At 54.1% G+C, this 19823-nt stretch overlaps 1 protein-coding gene across 1 annotated transcript in view; it reads left to right on the plus strand.

Moving 5' to 3' along the window:
* The first annotated feature begins 575 nt into the window (after positions 1 to 575).
* P2RX3 (purinergic receptor P2X 3) overlaps positions 576 to 19823 on the plus strand; it is a 28572-nt gene continuing 9324 nt past the window's right edge. The window contains exons 1-8 of the mRNA XM_006172931.2: positions 576 to 865; positions 7619 to 7754; positions 8225 to 8296; positions 8497 to 8560; positions 9264 to 9357; positions 9678 to 9755; positions 10358 to 10499; positions 11114 to 11250. Of these exons, the coding sequence (XP_006172993.1) occupies positions 747 to 865; positions 7619 to 7754; positions 8225 to 8296; positions 8497 to 8560; positions 9264 to 9357; positions 9678 to 9755; positions 10358 to 10499; positions 11114 to 11250 (842 nt within the window). The 5' untranslated portion in view covers positions 576 to 746. The remainder of the gene's footprint in view (positions 866 to 7618; positions 7755 to 8224; positions 8297 to 8496; positions 8561 to 9263; positions 9358 to 9677; positions 9756 to 10357; positions 10500 to 11113; positions 11251 to 19823) is intronic.

Raw genomic sequence — 19823 nt, forward strand, 5'->3', positions numbered from 1 at the left:
AAACAAAATAAAACAAAACAAAACAAAACAAACAAAAACCCAATGTGATGACGCTATGCTACAGGTAGAGTTTCAGCCACTGCCAGCATGAGTAGGAAATACCAACTATGTGACTCTTTACTCACTCCTCCCAAGGGACCAAGAGAAAGGTTCAAGAGACCCCTCCCCTTGATCCAGGCTATTGGTGGCAACTTGGGAAGGGAGGGGATGGCAGCAGAATTGAGCGGGTTTAGGAAGACACTCGGGAATGAAGAGGGTACTCAGCTCAGGCAGACTATTAGGTGGCTGAGGGAGGTGGGCTCTTGCAAGGGGCTTTAAGGAAAACATGATGCAGCTGGTGAGCTGGGACGTAAATGCAGCATAAGAGAACAGAATAGAAACCGTAGACAGAGTGCAGATAAAACATGAGTCCCAGAGGGCCCCAGCCAGCTGCATCCCAGGCAATCAGGAGCCTGGGATTGAAGACCCCACCCCTGCTGTGACATCACAGGGGAGTGGGGTGGAGACGAACAAAAAGGGGGTCCCCCACCCTGGCCTTGGACTCTTGGCAGCCCAGAGTGTCAGAAGCAGAGCGAGACTGAGCACTGGGCTAGGGTTGCCTGACTTAAAGGAACAGGCTCCCCATTCCTTGAGCCCCTCTAAGCTGCCCCCTCCAGGCCTTGATCTCTGTCTCCCCATCCTGATGACCTCTCCCTGCTAAGACCACCACTGGGTCTTTTCCGAGGGGCCCTGATCCTTCTCTCAACATGAATTGCATTTCTGACTTCTTCACCTACGAGACCACCAAGTCGGTGGTTGTGAAGAGCTGGACCATTGGGATCATCAACCGGGCAGTTCAGCTCCTCATCATCTCCTACTTTGTGGGGTGAGTCTGTGGCCCTTCAGGTCCTCGGTGCCCGATGCCTGGTGTCCTGTCCTCCCTCCCCTCTGCATTGCTGTCCAGCTTCCTGAATGTCCCCTCTCCTGGGGGAAACCGTCTCTTCTGTGGGACCACTTCCCAAGGATTGGCCTCTGCTGCCGCCACTGGGGATCTGGTTCCCAGATGAATTATTTTCCCAGTAAATTCTCCAGAGTTGGATGGTGGCCTCAAGCCACACACCCCGAGGAGGGGAGTCCTTGCCCCCCAACCCTCCACCAGGGGAGGTCCCAGGTGACCATCCCTCCATCCCGGTTTTCATCTCCCTCCACCCCTAGCCAGAGAACAGATCTCACACACACACACACACACACACACACACACACACACACACAAACACACACACACACATCTTCCCACTCCTCTCAGTCAAGTCTTTGAGAGCCAGGAAAGGAGAAGGGAAAGCACTGAAACAAGGGAGATGGTGATGGTTGATCAGGTGGATGGGGGAGGGGGAGGAGGGAATGGCTCTACCATAGAGTGAGGAACTCCCCTCAGGCAGGGGTGATGGTGAGAGAGCATGCGAGGGGAGAAGTCCTTGCCCTTGGAGAGTAGGACAAAGCCGGGGGGCGGGGTGCAGAAACAGGTGCAAATAACATTTAAGGGAAGAGTTGCTGCAGAGAAAAGTGGCTTTTCTGTGCATGGTGTACGGACCCTCCTCAGGAATCCAGAGATGCTCCCCTTTGCCAGGAAGCATAAAATCCCCATGTCTACCTGACTTTGTACCCTATGACCCTTTCTGGGAGTTGCTTAAGAGCCAGCGAGATCTGAACACCGCCTCTTGGCCCCCACCTCTTAGAGGCATCCCCACCCCACCCCAAAACACACACACAGGCGTATATGCACAAAGGTCCACGGAGCAGACAATGGCCGGGGGGAAACACGGGTTCTGTCCCTCTTGTGGTCATTCGCACCAGGGAAGACCTGCAGAAATCTCACGGGTTTTCTTTCCTGGTGATCGAGTCTCTAGCCTCACGCTCCTTCTTGAAACAGCAGGTCTCGTGTGCGAAACCGAAAGCCACTGACGACTGTCATGCGGGAAACCTGTGTGCATGTGGGCTGGAGCCGTGGGAGCGGGCCTGCTGGCCTGCAAGGTCGGAGGAGCGTGTGAGGGTGTGCGTGGAAAGGTGGCATGATGTGGATTAAGGGATTTTTTTTTTTTTTTTTTTTTTTTTTTTTTTTTTGCTATACGTGCTTGGTGAGAGTCAGTAGGCTTCATTTCTGCGGGTGTCGGAGGCAAGGCTGTACATCCAATGCTCCTGGTGGAGATATCAGAGAGGAATGCAAGCTTTGGGGCAGGACTAATGGCTTTGACAGTCCCTTCCAACTCTGAGGTTGTGTGCGATATGTTTGCAAGTGTTCCCTGTCTGCATCTCCAGCACCTGGCTCCCAGTTGGTTCTTAAAGGCTCCGTGTTCACGTGGATGGTTGATGTCGTGGTTGTTTATAGCCACAGAATGTTATGTTGGTCCAGGTGAGGGCAAACGCTGCCTCCGCGTGTTCTGGCCTGGCCTGGCTCCCCGGGCTCCAGGCAGGAGACTTATGGAGGGCAGACAGGGCAGGCTCGGGGCCCAGCCTGCTCAGCGCCCCCCACCTGCCCTTGCCTCTCCCTCAGCCTGATCCAGCCTGACGCTCCATCCTCAGGACTGGAGCCCAGCCTGCTGGGGCGGCCCGAGAGGCTCTTCGGTGTCTTGATATCCGACCCCATCCATCTCCCCACCTGACAGCTCTCCACGGAGCAGCGCCTGGCAGTTACATCGGTGCACTCTTCAGCCCAGCCCCTGGCCAGAACCCCGTCTCTTCATGCACACGAGCCCACGCACCATTAGGACTTCACGAACCCATTGTTATTAATGTAGCAGGAATGTAGCACACAGCAGCGTCTCTTTGTGTCGGGCATTCTGCACGGAGGAGAGAACAGTGGGCAGAAGCAGGAAGGGTCCTCATTCTTACAGAGCTCACAGTGCCGGAGGAAGACATTAATCAAGTTATCTCCGCAACAAATGTAAAATTCCAGCTGTGGCTCAGGGTTCCGAAGGAGGGGCCCACCGTGCCAGGAGGGCGGCTAGCACAGAGGTATTTGACCTGGTCTGGGAAGTAAGGGAAGGTTTCCTGGAGAAGTGACATTTAAACCCAGAGCCGAAGGGTGAGTTGGAGCAAGCCAGGTGAAAGAAGAGAAAAAAGGGGATTCAAGGCCAAGAAACCCAAGGGAAAGAGCCTGGTGGGTGGGGAGAAGAAACGGTCTTCATGGCTGAAGCAGAGGAAGCAAAGGTGGGGCTGGGGTGGGTGGGGGTGGGGTCACAGGCACAGACACCTCAGAGGCTTCGTTTTTACAGAAGAGTAATGGATGGGAAGCTACTGATGCGTTTTAGCCTGTGTGTGTGCACGTGTGTGTGTGTGTGTGTGTGTGTGTGTGTGTGTGTGTGTGTGAGACAAGAGAGAGAGTTGGGAAGATCACTCCAGCTGATACACCGACAGATTGGAGTGGGCAGAAGTGGATGCAGGAAAACCTGCTAAGCGGCAGTTCAGTCATATGAAGAGACATGACCGTGGCTTGGACTCAGTAGTGTTTGAAAGGATTTTAGTGCTTTGATGTTAATGCTCAACTAATACTTTGAATCTCTTCCATGGTGGCCGTGCTAGGTAGACCAGATGCACAAATTTACTTAGGACGTGTGATGTGAGCCAAATATTTCTCTTGATAAACCCACAGCCACACACCACCTAATCGTCTACACACAACACCACGCACGCACACACCCCGCCATTTCAGCTGCTTGCCTGTGGTTGACACCACTTCATCACTGGTTTCCTTACCCACCCCAGGCGCCCACAGAAGCCAGAACTCACCTGGTGTTTCTCACATCGTCTTTTCTGGGCCCAGGTGGTAATGTCCCATCTCCTCTTGGGGGGTGGGGCTTCCTAAAAGCCAATCCCCTTCCTGGATCCTGTGGGCACCTGAGGAGGAGGAAGAAGAGGAAGATCCTTGGGACCTGAGTCCTCAGAAGCGCCAGCCAGTGCTTGGTCTGAGATTGGTTTCCGGGGCCTTCCTGGAGGAAGCCATCTTCCTGCAGACTAGCCATGGGGCACCCCAGCTTTGATGCCCCAGCCCAGGAAGGGCCTGTGGCAGTTGATGGCATCCGTGACCCACCCCAGCCCTGCTCTCTCCACCCTGTTCCTCCCCCTCCCAGGCCCAATCCACAGCCTCACCGTCTGCACGGCCTCCCACGTTGGTGCTTAATACTCAGCCTCAGGGCAAACCTTACGTAAAGGCTGAGTGTGTGCAAAGGGGGAGCTGCTCTGAGTTAAAGAGAAGGGCCTGGGAGGGGAGGGTGTAGCTCAGTGGTAGAGTGCACGCTTAGCATGCATGAGGCCCTGGGTTCAACCCCCAGTACCTCCTCTAAAAAATAAATAAACCTAATTACCACCACCACCCCCCAAAAAAAAAACCCAAAATAAATAAATAAATAAAGAGAGAAGGGCCTGGAATTCCACCTTCTTAGCCCCCACCCCATCCTCCTCCCTCACCACAGCCCAGTGATGGGGAGACCTGGTTAAAAGCCTGGCTCTAACCCACAGCCAAGAGTGGAGCCTGGTCCCTTTACATCTCAGTCCCCATACCTGGAAGATGCTTTTGACAATGCCTCCTCCAGAGAGTCTTGGCACGGGGACGCTGCTAGGTCAGTGTCTGTCTGGGATGAGTGACTCGGAAAGTGATGGTAACTGTTATGATCTCACAGACCCCAGCAGGCCCCGCTTTCCCTCTGCCCAGCTCACACCTTCCTAAGATACCCCTCTCCCCCTGGCAACCCCAGCGCACACTCCTCACACCCACCCTCTGGCCTCCTCCCTGACTCCCCAGGGGTGGACAGGAGGGTGCTGGGACGCTGCTCTGGCCTCCTTCCTCCACATCCCACCGGCCAAGGAGCTGCCACCCGCCTTCCGCTCTATAAATAATAAACCAGGAACGCGAGAAAAAAAAGAAGTCAGAGCAGCAGAGTAAATGCCAAGAACTGAAGGCTCAGTCCTGCCCCAGCTCCTCAGCCCTGGCCTCTGGAGACAGACTCAGCCCCTCCACTCTGGAAATGAACCATCCCTTGGTTTTGAGCTGCCCTGGTGATGTCCTTGGGCCCCGGGGCCACTGAAATCCTCTCACTTGTCATTTAACTCAGAGAGAAACTTCTGATGTGGCCTCACCTCCCAACTCGAGGGAGGAGGAGAAGGAGAGAGGTTGGTTAATTGCCCTGGAGCCCTGGGCTCTTCCTCGTGAGACTTTCCTGAGCTGGGAGATGCTGTCCCTGGTAATGGGGCAGGGCCAGCAGGACAAGGACCAGAGTCCGGTTGGCCCTGAGCTGGGGCACAGCTGGAGATCCTGCAGGGTGGCGGTGAGCACCCTGTAGCTGCTTACTGGGGTTGGAACCCACATGCCAGCTTGGCGAATGCTCTGCTCTGTGCCTCAGTTGCATCCTTTGTAACATGAAGACAATAACGCAGCTGCCTCCTTGGGTTGGAAGTAAGGATTCAATGAATCCTCAACACCTATGACACTCAGCACGCTGTGTTGATGCTAATCAGCTCAACACTGCTTTTCGGCTGAATGTTCCCAGACTTTAGGACCGGGGAGGGGCCTCAGGAAAGCATTTGGCTGACGGACACTCAGAGGTGTGTCCACTCCGTGGCCAGGCACACGAGGCTCCCGGTGGGTGTGTGGTGCCTGTGGCTGCCGCTCGGGTGAGGGTCCAGCAGCGGCTTGGGTGTTCCAGCTGGGACCTTGCTCCCTTCACTCCGAGGGCCCCAGCCCACGAGCTGAGGATGCTCATTCGGATGACTTCACCATTTTCCACGACAGCGACGCGCCCTTCCCTTCCACCAGGGGTAAGGTGGCGGGTAGGATTTCTATGTGAATCACACTCCCTTTGGAGACCTTGATGAAACCCCTTCCGGTCTGAAAAGCAGGAGAAAGTGCTGGGGATGTAAAGCAGACCACACCACTGACTTCCACGGAGGCAAGGTGTTCCCGAAAGTGTTTCACAAGTGCTCGGACAGCTCTTAATGGTGCATGAATCAGGGTGTCGCCTGGGATAAGGCAGAAACAATAACAGAGGTGACAGGTTAGGACCTCTCTGCCAATGCTGGCTGGGGCCACCCTTTCTCTTCCACTCAAGACAGACAGCATTCAGAATTAGGCGCCTGAGGGAGGCCCTAATACGAGGATGACTCCAGATCCTCTCGCTGAAAACTGAAGGAGGAGCTGCTTGCAAACGTCAGCCTGTGTTCCCATCAACAGGACCCCACACGTGACCATGACCCCCGCATGACCCAGAACTGATCCTTTCTGTGCCTGCCAACATCGGGGGACCCCGGGGTTAGGAAGCTCCTGGGCTTGAAGTCCTAACCCTGCCTTATAAAGTCCTCAGATCAGCCCACACGCTGCCCTCAGCTGCTTCTCAGCCTCGCACCCCCCACTTTGTCTTCCCTGGGCCACAGTCTCCATTCCTTCCACTCAGTTTCATATGATGGGGCTCTCCAGCCTGGTACCACCCTGGTCAGCCTCAGAAAAGAACCCTAACCCAGCATTTCCAAAAGTGCGCTCCTAGGTTCCATGAGACGTCGCCAGTGTTTCTCCAAAGCGGAGAATGTGCAACGTTTTTGAAATGTGTTTGATGAGGCTTTCTCGTCCGCACGGGGGGGACAGTGACATCTCTCCCCGCGTGCAGTCAGCAGCAAGTAGGACTGCCCGGTGTGGCACAGAGGCCGAGAGTGGCTTGAGCCTTGAGGGCTGTGAGGCGTGATTTCCCATGGAAGGGCTGGCACCGCACAGAAATGCAGAGGAAAGAATTGTCTCCCGGGAGTATATTGTGGGCAGGCCCTTCCTGGTGCTGGGAAAGGCTGTCAGAGTCTGGGGAGGGAGGCGGGGGTGGGGTGGAAGAAGGAAAGGGGGGCCCTCCCTGATCCACGTGGTCCAGCACTGGCTTCAAGCTGCAGGGAGACGCCACTACAGGTAAATGTCCACTGGGTGGCAGCACAATCCAAGGAACAAGATTAGAAGCCCCGCCTCCCCTTCCCACCCAACTCCATTTACCTGCCTGGTGACGGCTCAGCAAGCTGGCCCCCACCCCCGCCACCCCCGTCTCTTCTCACCTGACCTTTGCGTGGAGACTGCCGAGGGCCCAGCTCCCAGAGCCTTCACTGACTTGTTTGCTGAAGACTTACTATGTGCCAGCCCTTAGGATGCAGTCGTGAACAAAGCCTGGGATGCACAAGTTCACAGGCCTAGGGTCCTCTCCCACCTCTCCCTCCAGAGGCCAAAGTAGCGACCTCCACCGTCAGTGGGAATGATAATGCGTTCTCAACAGGGGTGAAAACTGGTTCTTGGGAAATTTTTTAAAAACTCACTTTTTATGAATAAAGTGCAAATACACAAACAGTACATAAATGATATCTATAGTATTAAAATTTCAAGGAGGGGCACAACTAGGAAAAAAGAAGCCCACAGAGGCTCCCTAGGAGGAATGGGGGAAAGGGTGGAGAAGCACTAGTCTCAGTCGACCCAGGGCTCACCCGGGCCCCACGCCTCCAGCACAGACCTCCCCGCCAGGCGCCCCGTGTCCTCCTGACACTAGCAGGAAGGGGCTTCTCCCCGCCTCTGTCTGATGGGTCTCGTCCCTCCTCCGCTGCTCTCCGCCCCTGCCCTCCCGCCTAGGTGGGTTTTCCTGCATGAGAAGGCGTACCAGGTGCGGGACACGGCCATTGAGTCCTCGGTGGTGACCAAGGTGAAGGGCTTTGGACGCTACGCCAACCAAGTCATGGACGTGTCTGACTATGTGACCCCACCCCAGGTACGGTCCCCCTAACCAGCCCTGGGGCACTGTGTGGGTGCCCAGATGCTGGGCAGTTTGGAGGGGAGGGGGCAAGGCAAGGAGAGTACCGATGGGCTTCCCAAACCAGATTCTGCGGCATCCGTGATCCAGAGAGCCCCTTCCCCAGCAACTGGGAGGTGCTGGGGGGGGGGGTGGGCCGGCCTTCCCACGAGGCAGCACTAGGCACTGGCGGGAGCTGGGTTCCTCTCCAGCTCTGCCACAACCTGTCCTGTAATCAGGGACGACACACAGAGGGAGCCAGAGGGGCCAGGCGGGTGGTGGGAGAGCCTGGTTTGGATCCCACCTCTGCCTTGTATCAGTTCTGTGACCTTGGTCAGTTCTCTTAGCCTGAGCTTCAGTTTCCTCATCCGTACAGTGGGGAAAGCTGTAGTGCCCCCCTCACGGATTGGCACTGTTGCGTTTTTCCTCTCCTTTCTCTTCCTCCCAAGGGCACCTCCGTTTTTGTCATCATCACCAAGATGATCGTTACTGAAAACCAGATGCAAGGATTCTGCCCTGAGGTCAGGCAGGGAGGCTGGACAAAGCAGGTCAAGGAAGAAAATGGTGGGGGGAGGGCAGCGTGGTGGTGGGGGAGGGTGTAAGCAGAGGCCCAGGGTCCAGCCTTGGAGCTGTGTCCCAGGGCCTCCACCCTCCAGAAGCTGCTGGAAGGGGGGGCACCCCAGGGCCACTGCAGGTCCTGCACCCACCTGTCTCCCCACAGAGCGAGGAGAAGTTCCGCTGTGTATCAGACAGCCAGTGCGGGCCCGAACGCTTCCCGGCTGGGGGTGAGTGCAGCCCCTTCCCCACCCCCTCACAACCCCAGTGTTAGTGAGACCCCAGAGGGCAGCGGGCCCCCCGCAGAGGAGACCCCAGCCTGGGAGAGGGAGCGGGAATCAGCCTATTCCATGTAACTCTGCCAGCGGTGATGGATGCCCACTCTGTGTCAGACCCAGGGGAGTTCCCAGTCCAGGGATGGTGGTGACAGACAGGTGTGCTCTCAGGTGGCAGGTGCTGTCATGGAGGTATAGTGGGATGCTGGTGGGAGGGAGAGAGATAAGCTTCTGATGGGTGACCCCAGATGGCTTCCTAGAGGCAGCGCCATTTGCAATGGGCCCTGTAGGGTGGGTAGGATTTGGCAAGAGAGAGGGGCTTCAAAAAGGCATTCCAGTTAGAAGGAACAGTGACAGCAAAGGCTCAGAGGCAAGAAAAGAACATGATATGAAGGGGTCTTCAGGGTGACCGGGGCTTGCGATGTGTGAAGGAGAGCTGTCACCCCCGACCCGGCTTGGTCTAGGGCTCGGGAGGCGAAGGGGGAGAGCTCTGCAGGGCTAACAGGTCCCCAGTCCATCTCCCTTACCTGGCCTTTCCTTTCCCTCCACCTATGGGGTCCTCATCAGAGGACGTCTTGACGAGGAGGGGTGGGGAGGGAACGCAGGAGCAGGGGCGAATGGCCAGTCGTGTACCCAATGTTGTGGCTGCACCCTGCAGGGATCCTCACCGGCCGCTGTGTGAACTACAGCTCCGTGCTCCAGACCTGTGAGATCCAGGGCTGGTGCCCCGCCGAGGTGGACACAGTGGAGATGTAAGGACCCCGGGCAGACAGGAGGCGAAAGGACCTGCCACAGCTCCGCTTTGCCAGCGTGGGGAGCCTACATCTCTGAGCATGCAGGGCTCTCGTGGGCACCCCCAGTACCGTCCACTCCCGGGACCGAGAAGTGGCCTCTGGATGGCGTCTTCCCCAGCTCGCTGCACCCGCCACCCTCCTGTCTCTCTGACCTCAGACTCAGAGAGGCCATGACCACATGCCCACTGGGAGACGCCACAGAAGGTGGTCCTGGGGTGAACACTCCTCCCATTTCCCCTTCTTCCCAAGAAGCTAAGGTCTCCTGTCCCCGCCCACAGGCCTGTCATGATGGAAGCCGAGAACTTCACCATTTTCATCAAGAATAGCATCCGTTTCCCCCTCTTCAACTTTGAGAAGTGAGTCCCAGCCCCCCGCCACCCTGGCACCTGGCTTCCCCAGGGGTGAGACGCCCCCTTCTTCCCCACCCCCAGCTCCCCGGGGCTCCTTTTCCCAACCTCCCTGCCAGCCCCCACCGCCCAGCATTAGGTGGATTCCAGGGCCAGTTTCCCTGCCAGCATCCCTGCCCTGGGGCTCAGGACCCCTCAGAGGGCAGGGACAGGGTGAACCTCTGTCTAGAACTCAGATGCCTCCAGAGGTGGGGGCCGAGGGGCCCCGCCCACCTCTTTTCTCCCCAGCTCAAGCCCATGTGGGGGTGTCCTTTTCTCTTAGTTCAGCCCCTCTTCAGCCAGGCCTGGATGGGTGTCGGCCACGTGCAAAACACAAGGCAGGCAGGACAGAGGAGGAGCCAAGAGCACTGGGCTCCCGCCGCCCCTACCCCAGCTCCAGCACACAGAAGCTAATACTGGAGAGAGGGTGTTGGGTAGATACAAAAAGATGCAGGGACAGAGGGAAGGGAGTCCAAGAGATAGAGAGCCCTGAGGCTCGGGAAGGCCAGAGAAGAATCGGTGCGTGACTGTCCCCACGTTAACCCTGGGCCTCGCCCCCTCCTCCTTCGCAGGGGAAACCTGCTCCCCAACCTGACCACCGCTGACATCAAGACGTGCCGCTTCCACCCTGACAAGGCCCCCTTCTGCCCCATCTTGAGGGTGGGGGATGTGGTCAAGTTCGCGGGGCAGGATTTTGCCAAACTGGCCAGCACGGTGAGGACCTCGCCACTCTTCCCTGCCCCGTTGTGTGTGTGTGTGTGTGTGTGTGTGTGTGTGTGTGTGTGTGTGGAGTAGGGGGGTGTCCTTTGCAAGTGGGGGTGGAGGTTACTGGGGAAGAGGCGCTGTGGTGCGGCAGCGCCACCTGGTGGGAGCATCCCAGGCCTGCAACTCGCTTTGTGCCTGTTCTACCCCACGTGCCCTCGGCGGTCTTGCCTCCCTCACTGCACCCCCAGCCTCAGTTTCCCATTCCTGTCTTCACGCTTCACCTGGAGGCAGAGGCCTCAGATCTCCGACGAGGTCCACACGATGGGAAAGTGGATCTGTGGCCACTTTCCTGGGTTGTAGCTAAGGGGACTGAAGATACCTAAACAGGGATTCAAGGCTCAAGTTCTCTCTGTTACAGTACTTCTTTACTAAGCAAAGTGTGACAAATCACTTTTCTTTCTCCCTACCTCTGTCTTCATCTAGAGGACAGAAAGAGATCACTTGTCTATTTGTCACATCCACCCCCCACCACCCCTAGCCCCACTCCACTCCAGCCAGGATGGGGAGTCGGGGAGTCAGGGGCCTGTGGGAGGGACTCATATCTGCTCCCGTTCCCCATCCAGGGCGGAGTTCTGGGCATTAAAATCGGCTGGGTGTGCGACCTGGACAAGGCCTGGGACCAGTGCATCCCTAAATATTCATTCACCCGACTTGACAGCGTTTCTGAGAAGAGCAGCGTCTCCCCGGGCTACAACTTCAGGTAACCCCGTCCCCTGGGACAGCGGGAGAAGGAGGCAGGGCTGTCCTAAAGAGCCACCTCCAGCAGCAACGCATGCTGGGAAGAAAGGGCCCACATTCCCCCCTCAGGTTGCAGCTCAAAACTGGGAAGGAGTTGCCAGCCACTCAGGAGACAGATAGGGCATCCTATAAGCCAGTGGCCCCCGTCTCAGGGAGGGACCACGCAGAGCATCCACCCTCCCACTCGGCGGTTGGACCACATGACCAGGGTCTCCTGAAATCTTGGCCCATTCTTAGCTCTGGCTCTGAAGCTGTATGGTGCCTAGGTAACTCTCCGGTAGCCCCATTCCTTCTCCTGTCTTTGAATTTTCTGAGGTTTTTCACTCCACAAAGCAAGAGCAATAGCTGGTATCATTTTCCAGGGTGGAAATTTTGCATTTTCCAGGGTGGAGGGTTTCATCTGAGTCATGAAGAACAGTTACAGTGGTTCTTCAGGGACTTGCCAAACAGGAACTCATGCCAGTGTTTAAATGTTCTCTAGTTTGTATTCCCAGTGGCCTTGAGACATATGGGGTACTCCTTCCCCATTTTGAAGAAAGGGAAAGAGAAAAACTTGGGATAGACAATTGGAAACCAGCCGAAAACCCTTGAAAAGCCCCTGACTGTCTCCCATCCTGATTCCCCATCTATGAAATGGCAGCAGTATTGTTACTATCTTCAGGAGCCTATCAGCCAGTGTGTGAAAAGCTTCAGCTCTCTGTTTTTTGGGGTTTTTTTCCCTTAATTTTTTAAGATCCTGAAGTTTCTGGCAGCACCCTGAGTAAGTACACAGTGTTGTATACATGAAACAAGTTAAAGTAGATAAATAGGCAGGAACTGGGGGAAAAATACTTATAAGAACATATTTCAGTTATACATTCAAATTTCCTTTGTTATAGTGGTATCTTGCAATATAATAGCACCCATAAACAAAAAAAAACCTCATCTTTTTTCCACCTTTATTTGTAGATTTAAAAAATAATTATCCATTAAGCTTATCCCCATTAAGCTTTAAAATATGTGTTTAAAATATATGTGTATTCTCTGGAAAGAAGAATTTTTTTAAATTGAAAGCGCCTTCACAATCAACTCTAAACTTTAAAAAAAAAAAAAAAGCCATAGGAAACAACACATATTTTAAAGTAGGTTAAAAATACTGTTTGGCTCCCTGGCAAAAATTGGCATATTTATTCAGTCAGTACATCACACTGAAATCAATACAAAGGATATTTGTACGGTGGCTTAAAATAGTAGCATATTAATAAAATTCTAGTGATCTAAAATGCAAGTTTTCATCTTCATACCTTCCCTCTGGCCACTGGGGATTCTTCAGTTCCCCTAATAACTCATTTGGCAGGAGAGCTTATGAAGAATAAACTAGTCTGAAGGCCCCAACTGTTGGTCTCATACAATTTTAGAACAAAGTCTTTCATTTAAAGAAGAATCGGTTTGGAGTTCTTTATCTCCATTTTGTAGTGGCTCAGCTCACACACTCGCGCACACATGCACACACACACTGCCCCATCCTCTGCCCCCCTACCCTTCCCAACGTAGGCACAGCAGGGCATGAGACAGGCCTGGACCTGAATAAGCTTGGGTTGTATTTGGGGAGACAGGCCAGAGTGTCTCCAAGGAGCCTGCAGGCATGATTCCCAGGGGCCTAAGGGAGACCATCTGAGAGGTCTGGGCCCCCGAGGACTGACCCCCTCACCCCAGCCAGGATATGAAGAGGAAAAGCTGCCCAAGTCTACCCTTGTGGTTTAAGAGTTCCCAGCGGGCTCGGGGCATAGCCCAGGCATGGCCCTCGTATGCCTTCACGCTGCTGGCACCACACAGACACCCAAGGCTGAGCTAGGATCCCATGTCAGGGAGGCTCCAGGCCACCTTTCTGAATCCTCATTTAAGAGAAGAAGGCCTCTGCCAGGTTCAGCTGTGCCACAGGGCGGTTCCTAGGATGAGGTCAAATGAATCTGGTCTGTAGAACCCACAAGGCTCCTCCCTGGAGCCTCACACTGGCCACTCCAGGTGCAGACTGCTTCTGTGCCCCCACTTTACAGATGGGAAAATGGAGGCCTGCGAGTTAAATAATTCTCTCCAGGTCGTAGAGCCAGTCAGCTTGGGAGCCTGGATGCAAACCTGTTTTCCTGGCTGCTTTCCACCCCTACCAGGAAAGCCAGGGACATTCGCCTTCGTTAATCCTCAGAAAAACACAATCCGTGTGGTAGGTACTTTGGTCCCTGCTTAAAGACGAGGAATCTGAGGTCCAGGGGGGCTGGAAGTGGAGCAGCTGCTGGAGGCACCATTCCTAGCCTGGCCTTTGTCTCCCAAACGAATTCATCGGCCTCTCCCTCGCCAGTAGAGGCTAGATTATTCCCCCCAACGTCCTGCTGTTGCTGTTTGCTCTGGAGGGAATGGAATCATTCAGCCAAGATTCAGCCTTGTTTTAATCTGCAAACTCAGACATCCAGAGGCACTAGAGATTTGCATTTCCACCGCTAATTACTTCTGCAGTTCCTTTCCAAATGCCGCCCCCCGCCCCGCTTTGCTGGCGGAGTCAGAGACTTTGAGAATTTATAGCAGTTGAAGACCCCCTCAAAGACATCTAGGCGAAGGCGGTCATTTAGCAGATGAGGAAGCAAATCCTCCAAAGGGGGAAAATGATCAGCCCAAGGTCGCGGGGGCATCTTGGAGTAGCCTTAGAGGTCATTTGCTCCCAACTCCTGTATCAGTCTCTGCAATGCAGCCCCAGACAAGGAGCTGCTTCCCAAGAAGGCCTGTCCATCACTGACGGCTCCAATTATTCGAAAGGTCATGAGTTAAAATGTGTCGCCCTTCAATTCTCTCCCAAAGCCCCTGGGGCTGTCCATCTAAATGCATCTCCATTTGTGTGATCCCCTGGAGGTTTTCATCCATCCCTATCTGAAATTTGGTGGAAAGGTTTTATTTTTAGTCGTAGGTCTATTCTGCATGGCTCAAGATTCCAGGGCCCACTTTAACTTGGTGTCTTTATGAAGCCTCCTTCCAAGTACCTTGAGAGTGTGCGGTTGGTGGGTTCATCCACCTTAGTACCAGACAAAGCGCAGCATTTCTAAAAGTAAGAACTGGCGAGAGGCGCCAGTTCAGTGGCGCGCAGGGTGACAGGCACCCCAGCAGCAGGGCTCCTGTGTGGCGGGTGGACCCTCAGTTCACCAGCGCAGGGTTTTAACCAGAGCACTGCGTTCCCCAAGGTGCTGGGAGCAGGCAGTGTTGTTGGGTGGGGACTGAGTGTGAGTCTGCAAGTGAAACGGTGTGTGTGTGTGTGTCTGTGAGTGGGTGGGAGCGAACGTGTGTGTCAGTTGCATGAGTAGGTGTGTGTGCGTGTGAGTGTGTCAGTGAATGTATGTGAGGATGTGTGAGTGGATAGGCAGAGAGGGTGCGGAGACAAATTTAAAACACTGTATCATCAGTCAGGGTCCCAGCAGGAAAGAGTACGTGCAAATCGGGTAATTTGAGGAGAGCTGAATAAAGGAACTGCTTCAAAGGGTGTAGGGAAACCACAGAGGATAGTGCAGTGTCAGGGGGCAGTCACAGGACACTGGTGACTGTCCAGGTCTGAAGGGACAAGGGCAGGAAGCAGTTACTGGCACCCGGACATAGAGAGCTGGGAGGAGAGGGCAGCCTCACGGGAAAGGAGCTGTCACCCAGCCGGAACTGACCCCGCAACCCTGAAAGCCTGAGGCAGCCCAGGGCAGCGGTGGCGGGGGCGGGGGAGGAGCCTGGGTCAGAGGGGCTCCCCAGCACAGGTCCCACAACTGGCATCTGTGAAATCGCAGCCCTGCATTCACTTGGGAGATCTCAGACCCTTTCACGCCCGATGAAAACAGAAGCCCTCGACTGCCCACAAAAAAGTGCACGTCTTCATATACATGAGCAATCTTGCAGGCAATTTCCTTTTACAAAGGAGACTTTATTTCTACAAATAAGATTGAATCCATCCTCCAAGTAATCAATCCAGATACATGGCAATCATCACGTGGAAGCTCCCTTCATGCCCCCAGCGCTGCTCCTTTTGCAGGAAGTCCACCTCCTGAGCACTCTGTCCATCCTTTTTCTCTGCATTTATAGTCATGCAGCATAAGATTCCAGGACTTTGCACACCTGTAAAAGCTTATCCCTGGACCTCGGATTCAGAGTGCCCAGACTTAGATTTGTAAAGCGTGTTCACAGCCATTTTTGATAGGATTTACAGCTCACGGGGCACCCCCCACCCCCGAGGCAGGCTCAGAGAGACTTTGACACTTTGCCCAAGATGACACAGCCTAATGAAAAGGAATATCAGTCCTCAAACCCAGGGACCTGATCTCTAGCCATTGCCTCTAGCGCACCTTCTGCCACCACGTTGCTTGCAAAAGAAAAAAAAAAAAAAAAAACCATTTATGAGCGCTACTCCCCCACCCACCCCCGCCGTGACGGCTGGACTGAGAGCAGAGAAGCATTTAGCAATGTCTGAGTTCTTGTTTCTCCCCTGAGAGTTCCTAAGACAGCTTTGCTACTAAAAGGCAACACAGATTTGGATTTCCTCTCTCGGTGTCTGGGAGCAAAAAAAAAAAAAAAAAAAAAAAAAAAAAAAAAACCGCTCCTTCAGCTGCTAGATGTTCCTCTGCTGTCGGTGTTTCTAGTGATGGTTTCGCGTTGGAAACGTACCCACCGCAGATTCACGAAGCTCTGAAACTTGGCGCGCGCTCTGCTTCCGCGCGGCAATGTGCAGATCAGCAAGATCTTAGGCCAATTGACAGAGACGGAGTCGAAGTGCGCCCTTGGCTTTGATCGCTGTTTCTGCAATCTGGATTTTTCTCCTTCCAAAAGCCATAGAACATGTGTTAAAAGCAGCCGTTTCCACAGTCACACGTGAAGGCCCTCTTTGATGGGGCCCCCTTGCTGCTTAAATTCTCCTCGATCCAATTTCCTCTTTCTTTTGGTTACAATGAGAGGCGGGGCAGTTAGGGCCATCCTGAATTTATTCAGCCTTTTATCATTTCCGTTTCTATCCTGTCTTCACAACAACTGGCACCGTAGGTAGAAAATATTGGCTAACTTGCCAGCGAAGCCCAGGCTTAGCAAGTGCTCTTTGTGGCGTATCCCATGGACTCTGAAGAGGGAGAATTTTATAGCTGGAAATCTGAGGCCCAGAGGTTGTATTTATCTGCCCAGGGCCACACAGCAAATAGTGCTGGATCTGGCACCCAAACCCTGGTGGCCTGGCTCCAGAGCCTACGTGCTCAGCCACAAGGATCCTGGTAGGACCAGTATGGTTACTCCCATTGTGCAGATGAGGAAACTGAGGCCACAAAGTTACTCCAGGAGCAGACAGTTGGTACCCTGGCTCACAGGTACATCTTCTAGCTCTGTCCATTGATCTTTCCCTGCCTCATTAAAAATAAACTTACAGTAATATGGTCAAAAAAAAAAAAAAGATCAACCACAAATGGTATTTTAAATGTCTGCCTTTGAGGTTGATTAGATTCCTAGAACAAAAGTAAATAAATAAATAAATGCAGCTTAGGACCCTTCTGTAAGGGGAGGAGTCCCAGCCTGCTGGAAGGGTGTTGCCTCACCCCCATGCAATGAGTCTGCCAGGAGATATTTTCCCACCAGTATAAAATCAACTGTAAGAGTATATGTCGGCTGGCAAAATGACTTCTCACCAGGCAAACGCTTTACCGAGAACAGCCTCCTTCACGTAGACACCCAGATTCCAGGCCCAAGTTTTCCCTCGCAGGTCCAACCCAGATCCTGCAAGCGTGTTGCTGTTTTTCCTGCTGTTGTAACAGTTACGTGTCCCCACTTTAGGAAGGAATTTCCACCACTCCTTGGGAGATGGATCGTTTCTAAACAGATGTCCGAGAGCTTCCAAGGGATTTGCACGTGGTGATAAAAACCCTTCTCCCTTCAGCAAACGCTTCCTGACTGCCGACTGCGGCAAATGTCAGCTCACGCTGCTGAGGGTGGGAGCTGTCCAGAGCTGAAACGGGGCTTCTCCCGCAGCCAGTGAATCCCTCTGGCTGGAGGTGTTCAGACAGCAGCAGGAAACCTGTCACGGCCAAGGTGGGGAGGGCTCTGAAGATCTCCTTTCACTTCCAGTTGTATCATGTCCTGGGCTTAGTGGCTGACGGAGATGAACCAAACAGGTTCCTACGGTCAAGGAATTTGTAACTTAGTGGAAATGATCAACATGAACCCAAATAACACAAATGTTTCTACAAAACACATCTGGCGCTGGGGCAAGCCAAGAATAATTGAGACAGTTGAGATGAGGCAGAGGTAAATCAGGAGGAGGGCCAAGGCTGTGGGTCGGGAGACGTGCAGGCTGTGGTTCAGTGTTTTGTTTTTTTTTTTTTTTTGGACAAGTCTCATTCCCTCTGTGGGCCTCAGTTTCCTCCTCTGTAAAATGGGCTGGTTAAAGATGATCATATCTAAGTCCCCTTCAAGGTCTAAAAGTCTGACTCAGCACATGTGGGTGTCTGGGGGAGGGCTTTGCAAGCGCGGGCCGCTGAAGTATGCTGTCTTATTTATAGCCCTGTGATATGTCTCACACGGGAATGTAGCTTTCACGCTGCCCTGCGGAAGCACATCTGACAAGCGATTTATTCTGGTAGTTGACGTTTGGACTTACTCATCCTCTATCCATTGCCGCTCAAGGCAAAAGGTAGCAGGCCCACACGCACACATGCATCTCAGCACGGTCGGGCCTCGGGCTTGTTCAAGTCAGTCCTGTGTTTGGGGGTGTCCCATCTGGTCACAGAACAGGTGTCTCAGTGAGGGGTCTGGCGGGAAAGCACACTCAGCTGGGGTTTGTTGAAGAAGCTCACACACAAGGCCTAGTAACGTGGGAAGCTGTTCCGATCCCTAATCCCACAGCCACTGGGGAAGGGATGGGAGCCTGGCTGAGAGCTGGAGTCCCTGATGGGAGCTGCAGCCACAGAGCGACACAGCCACAGGCAGAACCACAGGGAAGCAAGGAAGCAGTGGGCAGGATAAATACCCCACCTCTCTGCTTCCCACCCTCTGGTCCCCGGACAGTACCTCCCTTTAACCAGATCCTCCCCTAGAGTGTAAAGGGAAAGGAGGACAGAAATGTGACCTGTAGAGGTCAACCTGCAGGGGGCCCAAGACCAGAGACTGGTACTGGGACAGTGGAGAGTGGTCAGCATACCAGGTGACCACCCTGCCTTCAAACACCTGGGCTCAAACACCTGATGGTTCCAGCCCTGCCAGTGCCTCTCCCAGGCACCACCCCACCTCCCCCAGCTCAGCACAGCAGGTGTCTGGGCTCTGTTCTCTCCCCTGGAAATTCTGGCATCATCATCATCACAGCCACACTGTGCTTCCCCCACAGCCGAGGTGTTTTCACAGGCACCGGCTCAACAAGATCCCTGCCCACCGTGGCTGCAGGTGAACTCTCCTTTCTGGCTCTTCTCTCAGTGATGCAGCAGGGAGTAGGCAGGAAGCTTTGGATTCTCAAGGCCCATGTTCAGATCCCAGCTGTGCCCCTTGCAGGCCCGGTAGTTGGAGGAGAGTCCAGCTGGGAGTCTGGACGGTGTTGCCTGGTGATCGATAGGTGATATTCACTGAAAGCTCTGTGCCAGGGACTGTGCTCAGCCTTCACCTCCAGCAGCCCGCAGAATCCTCTCTAACAAGCCTGCAGCTATGCTGTATCTCCATTTCACATCTGGGGAAACTGAGACTCAGGGCTGAGGCACCGTGCCCCTAGGTTATGTAGCTAATTCAAGTGGCAAAACCAGGACTGAGCCCAGGACCCTCTCATTTCAGAGCCCCTAGGCCACCAGCCACCAGTGGAAGCTGCTGTGGTGAGGCCTCAGTGAGATAACAGGTGCTGAAGCCTCTAACCGTGCCCAGCAGGAGTAAGCAGTCCATGTGTATTGTATCTCTGTTCTTCCCCATTTCCCTTCCACAGGGGCTGGTTCCCACCGATAGCACCTACTTTCCCACGCAGCCAGCTGCCAGATCTCAATGTTTTCTAATTGGTAGGGAAACAGCCGGGTGTTACCACCTTGTACTATGCCCACCTAAAGAACTGGGAGGTAAGCGGGAGGAGGCCGATGTTGCTAAGCTCCACCTGTGAGATGCCAGGAATCTCAGAAACCCATTTACCCCTCGAGCAAGCATTTACCCCACTCCTTGCTGCCCTTGGCAGACCCTCAGGCAAAGAGGGAAACAGTGCAGTCTGGCTCATAGTTGACAGTCCGAATGATTAAGTAGAGCCTGGTGTGGCAGGTACTGCCGTTGAGGCCCGGATCCCAGCAGAGTCAGGAGGGGTCGCCCAGGAGGAGTTTTACAGCCTCGGCACTACACTGGTAAACTAGCTCTCTGGAGAAAAGGAACACAGTGCTTCTTGGTGGCGCTTGCCGATTTCCCTGGTGTAAACTCTCCGCTGTGGTCAATTTCAAGCTAACACTTGAAGTCCCTAAACGTGGAAGTGGGCAGAGAGATGCACCCTGGTCCTGGCAGCAAGGGCAAGGTGGGCCCAGCCACAGCCACTTCCATCCGACCCTGTCG

The sequence above is a fragment of the Camelus ferus genome, chromosome 10 (assembly GCF_009834535.1).
Source record: "Camelus ferus isolate YT-003-E chromosome 10, BCGSAC_Cfer_1.0, whole genome shotgun sequence".
Classification (NCBI taxonomy): Eukaryota; Metazoa; Chordata; class Mammalia; order Artiodactyla; family Camelidae; genus Camelus; species Camelus ferus.